The sequence below is a fragment of the Typopeltis vanoorti genome, chromosome 20 (assembly GCF_054136105.1).
Source record: "Typopeltis vanoorti isolate ZY-2024b chromosome 20, IOZ_Tvanoo_1.0, whole genome shotgun sequence".
Taxonomy (NCBI): Eukaryota; Metazoa; Arthropoda; class Arachnida; order Uropygi; family Thelyphonidae; genus Typopeltis; species Typopeltis vanoorti.
In genome coordinates this window covers 77,040,316-77,046,315 of record NC_143568.1, presented here as the reverse complement: position 1 = coordinate 77,046,315, position 6,000 = coordinate 77,040,316, and the positions used below count along the sequence as shown (strand labels likewise).

General features: G+C 32.4%; 1 protein-coding gene across 2 annotated transcripts in view; it reads right to left on the bottom strand.

Annotated features, from left to right (window-relative positions):
• Positions 1-344: 344 nt before the first annotated feature.
• LOC150095581 (apolipophorins-like) overlaps positions 345-6,000 on the bottom strand; it is a 103,378-nt gene continuing 97,722 nt past the window's right edge. For both annotated transcript variants that reach the window (XM_090409883.1, XM_090409884.1), the window contains 2 exons: positions 4,427-4,532; positions 345-797 (listed from right to left, as the gene is read on the bottom strand). In XM_090409883.1, coding sequence (XP_090266009.1) covers positions 457-797; positions 4,427-4,532 — 447 coding nt within the window. In that variant the 3' untranslated portion in view covers positions 345-456. The remainder of the gene's footprint in view (positions 798-4,426; positions 4,533-6,000) is intronic.

Sequence of the window (6,000 nt, the reverse complement as noted above, 5' to 3'; positions counted from 1 at the left end):
TGAATATAATAATAGAAGTTTACTGACTATCCACAAGGCGGACAATAGAATACGTGACACACGTTTTCTAATAATGACCACAGGAAGTTCGAGTTTAACAGTCACTAAATTGTCATAGACTTTTTTAATCTCTTTTCTTTAAGTAACCTGCTCGACTTAGACCTTGAGTGACTGCCGGAACTTGCTTTCGTAATCAAATAGCTCAGGTATTTCATAATGTCGTTATTGTTTTGTAAAGAAGTAGATATTATCGTCAGTCGGATCTTGCAAAAGGATGAATGAAAAGATGTAATAACTGCTTAGTTTAACACAAAAAAATTGACTGATGATGATGTTATTAAAGATCCTTGATTCAATTTCATTTTATTTCGGATTCTCATGAAGACAGAGAGAGCTGCACTCGAAGTTATTTTACAAATTATTAATAATTACGTCTGATTAAATGCAGATAGTCAATTACAGTACGCCTTTAGCGGTTGTATTGCATTGCTCACAAACGTATTCCGGAGTTAAATCATTCATCAGTTGGCAGATACATTCCTGACAGAATGGAATATCAGCGGTTTTCACTATTCGTTTCGAGAACACGGTTTTCCATTTTTTCTTAAGTTCGATGTAAGAATCACCCATCAGTGGTTGTGTGTTAAAAAAACTTCCTCTTGAATGCTGAGCAAGACTGATGCAATTGTCTGCAGGGGAGACTACGTGAGATCGTAATTCAGGTCGACCTTCTAGTTCCCGACTTCCAGTTGATCGAATGGCATCTTTGTAGCGATATACGTTGTCTGCATCAATAGCTGTGATGAGATAGATTTGTTTGATTAATATTTCAAATTTTAAATGCAGAAATCAAAGAAACTAAATTTGAAATAATCTAAACTAAAATCCCATGATTAAAACGAGTTTGTAAAGCTCGTAAATTATGATTTTGTAAAGGCAGATGATTGGAATGAAAGCCAACTATGATATTTATATTAAAACATATCTTTACGTTAGTTCTTCCAAAACTGAGTCAGAACATATTAGTAATAGTATTGAAACACTTTAATAGCGTGATAATATAACATAAAAGCAAATTTTAATAATTCCTCTAAACAACCGGAGCCTCCGTAGCTCAGTCAGTATAGACGAAGCCCGAAGAAAAACTCGGGTTTTTCGCTCCAGAACAGGCAAACCGTCCCCGTGAACACACATGGATTACAGTCATGAATACGTCTCAACCCCCCAGTTTTATCCGGTCCCGAGCCCGGATAAAACTGGGGGGTTGAGAAAGCAATGGTGAACTACCCTGTAAAAATCTCACCAGGAATACTTTGTGGGCAATGCCTACAAAGTCACCTACGATCGAAAACAACTGAAGGGGAAAACCATCCATCTAAACAACCAATACGTGAGAAATCAAAACATTTGAACAGCCATGTGTGTGAGAATTTCCACACTTGGACACATTTAGATGTAAACAACTGCATGTTTATTACTTTGTGCGCGCACACAAACACACATACACATTATTTACATTAGCAGATACACGTCTGCGAAATTATGTAGAATTATATTTTTAAGGTTTCTTTAGTTCCCTCCTTTATGGCTTTCCTGTATTTTAATAATTACATTAGGTGGGAATTGTCGTCACATGAAACATTGTCTGCCCTTGAGTTGAAAGACTCTTCTTATCCGTAGTTATTTGTTGTCTTCTCTTTTCCTGAATGATATCAGTACATTATTAAATCTGAGTGAAAATTATAATTGTTGAATGTCCTTGAAGAGAGAGAGAGAGAGAGAGAGAGAGACTGTACTACAAAGTATTAAAACAACAGAAACGCACGCACATATACCAATAATGTTCAAACAGAGGCTATGCTGTTAGTTAATAATATTCGAATGATAGTTCATTCGAAGCAGAGCACAGCAGCTTCGAATGAACAAATGATAATATTGTTATTACGTGTCATATTGCGAAGTTGTGCAAAAATCGATTTTTTCCCCCGTTTTAGCTAGCGCAATTACCAAGAATAACGTGCGATGAATCGTCACTAGAAATCACCTTCAATGGCAGAACTCAAAGTAGTAGTGTATGAAGAATGGAAGTTAATTGCAATGAACATGTCAACGTTTTTTGTTTTTGTTTTTATGTGGCTCTAACCCACGAGAGGTTTATTAGTGAACCTATAGTACATTCGTACTGTGAATGGACTAAGGAATTTTTTTCCCGGTTTTAATTGATTTTATATGTCTTTTGTTTGAATTTTTATTCATTTTTTTATCTAGTCTGGAAACTGCTATAGAGAATAAATATGGAACACTTTCAAGCCATCAGACCTCCAAGAAGACAGGCTGTGGTCTCACACCGCGCGATGATGGCTGACATGGGCAAAGTTGGACCTATGCCTTATTCAAAGGTAATATTTTGATCTTTATCTGAGATAAATGCTAATGTTCCAATACTTTTTGCAATACAGTGTACACCCTGTATTTCAAAAATATATTTGAATTACTCCAACATCGTAAATCAAAAGCACGTATTGCTCATTTACTTATATTGCCTTTTTACTTTCAACTAGGTTCTTTAGGTTCTTAATTGGTTGTTTATACCTCATGGTGATGGAAAAGTATTCGTTCTCCTTTGTTCATACCCGTTTCTTATGCAGTATTCCGTTGTTTGTTGTCTATAATATAACATTTCGTAACAGCAATTAAAGCTATGAAGCCATTTCCAGAATGAAAAAAAAAAAAAAAAAACAGATTCGGAGGGAGTGGGATCTAAAGGTTCTCTAAGATATGGCTAACTCGCCTTCGACTAAAAAGCACATTACACTTGATAAATATCCTAAGCAATATTGCAGAAGATGAATTCCAACTTAAGACTTTCGTTTCTCTAAAATGAAACGAAACATTAAACTAAAAGACGGAATAACAAAAATATGTACAAACAACCAACATATTAAAATTTAATAAACCAATTCAATAAACATGTAAAACATTTTAATAATTAAGGATATATGAATTAATAATTTATAAATAATAATTATAATACCTTATAATAAATAATAACAAAATAATAATGACAAAACGGCGTTAGCAATATTAATATGGATTAATATTTTAATTTTAATAGGGATTTTATAAACAGCGAAAAAAAGTCAAAATAAAAAGTCCAAGTATTTATAATATATATATATATATATATATATATATGAAAGAATGATCATTAACACGGTTAACATACATATTTTTATAAAGAATTGAATGACTAGAACCGAGATTTTTCCAAGAGGATCGTTGAAAGATTCCTTCTTAATCCTCCTAGACATCACTCAGAAGAAACAAATAGATTCAAAGGCAATATATCTATTCCTTACATAAGTACAGTTTCACACAAATTAGCAAAAGTTCTAAGAAAATACAATATCAGAACCTTGTTCACTCCCCTTCCAAAGATCCGTTCCTTAATTAGCCACCCAAAACCTTTTCATCATCAACTCAAATACCCTGGTGTATATAAAATATTGTGTGATTATGATATTCCTTATTTTGGTCAGCGAGCCAGTGCATTATCAAGTCATATCCTTTTCTCGGCTAATCCTAATGATGAAAACCAAAGTCACAAAGTCTGCTGGGAAAAATCTACTAACATCTTCCGTTGCAATGATGAACTAGAGAGAAAAATCGTGGAATCTAGAGAAATCATCTTCAATCCTGTTCATCTAAATAATACCTTGAGCTACAACCTCCCAGATTGTCATTCAGCTGTAATTATGTACTGGCGTTCACGAGATGCTACTAGCACGCACTTTCTCAACAATACAACTAACGAAAGAACAGCTTTAAATACAACCGCAACGATTTAATGTCAATTATGTATAGAGACTCTCTATGGTGTTCATAAGTTTATTTAAGCTACAGTGTTTTTTCTTTTTTCTTTCTTTTATAATATCACCTGATGAAGGTGATATTATAAAAGAAAGAAAAAAGAAACTAGTCTTTTTTGTTACAAGCCGAAACTAGTCGTGTTTTTATATTAAAACCTTTTTACTTAAATGTCGGTTCTAGTCATTCAATTTTATAAAATATATATATAGCGATGGAATACTAAAATGGAAATGTGAGCTTTTTATTCAGGTTTATCACAAATTAGTACACAGCATATATAAAATTAAAATTTAAAATGTTTATTTAGGCGACTTATTACAAAAATTTAAAGAATTAAAATTATATTAACTAAGAAGCTCACGAAGCTGAAGTGTGTTTTGTACTTTTCTTTTCACAAAATTTTACAAAAGTTTTACAAAAAATGTAAAAATAAATAAATAAATAAATAAATAAAATGAATAAAAATTGTGAAAAAAATTCACAAGTTTTCTGACTGCATCAATGAATAATGCATTAAATTCAGATTAGAGACATAAATGTGAAGATTAATCTTTACCTATAACTCCACTAGTTATGTTGGGAATCAATTCTATTGGTTGAGCACTCAGGACGTGAAGAACAATGCCTCGTTTTATTAAAAGCTCCTCCAAGAAAGAATTAACCTGACCAAAAAAAAAAAATATATATATTTGTAAATTTCAAGTTTGATAAGCTATGTAAACAGGGTAACACATCTTTCTGCTGTATTATCTTGATACACATTACGTATATTTAATTATTTCTACACTGATTAAAAAGAAAGACAGTGAACAACATCGTAATTTTCTCTTGAAGAAAGATATTTATTCCTACCTTGACTATTTTAAAGAAGCTTAAACATTAGTGCATGAAATAAAATATGTTAGTACACTCATCAGAATAAGGTTTGCATCCAATGGTCAGTTTATTACCGATGACCACCTAAGAGTGTTAGACACGCGAATCTTCAGACCAGCCTCTATATTCCAGCATCCTGTCTCAGGACATGATGAAGTCCTGCAGTTCACTTATATTGTTTGATCGGAAGAAAATGTCCTGTCACGGAAATTTCCATCCACCACATCCAAAGAATCTCAATGGTATTGAAATAATAGAACACAACTGCAGGATGAAATTGTTTTTTTGATAAACAGGAAATCATCTATAATGGAGGCTTATATTTGGACGAGTAATGAAGGATCTGAGTACTGTCGTTGTCAGACGAACAGGAGACAGAATTGGTGTGAGTGGAATGCCATGAAATTCAGTAGAAACTAATCGTTTCAACTTTCATTCATTGAACTTAATATGGTAAATTTCACGTATTTCGTGTCCATTGCTAGGTGGACTCTTCCAATCTCTCTCTCTCTCTCTCTCTCTCTTTTTCTCCCTGGATTGTCCTATTCTGTTTATGGCGTCCATTCCATAGAACATGAAGGTTTTTTTGATCTTTCTTCTGTCATCCATCCTGCAGATATGTCTAAAAAAGGTTGAGAAGTTCAGATTAATATTGTGAAGAGCTTGGATTAAATAACTTAAAGATCGGAATGAGTTTTTTCCTCTATATAAAAGTAGCACTTTTAAATACTGGCAGAACGGTGTAAAGATTGCAGAGTTCAGTACTTCGATTGCATCATCAGTTTAAACCCATGAGCTGTGAATAGGACATCCGCCATTTTGTTTTCGATGCACTTAATAACATCGAAGTTAAAGTTTAGTATATAATATTAATAATAAATCCTAACATACAGCCACTGATGAAAAATATAGAAAGAAACTTCTGATTTTAGTTGAATTATAATAAAAGTTTCCATAGTGAACTGGTAATTAGTAAGAATCCGACATTTTAGGAGAAAGTTGAGATTTTTAGAAATAGTATTATAAATAAATGATAATTTATGAAAAACAGTGGTTATTATAGATCAAATTTATATGTTTATAAATTTCATAGAAAGTATATCTTTATAATAAAGATTTCGAAATAACGTTCTTAGAATCAGACAAATTTTCAGACATTTTTATCTTAATTTTCAACTTTTCACGATAATCAGCATAAGAATAATTACATTGCTAAAATAATATTTGTCATAAGAACCTCACTTAAACCAAGTT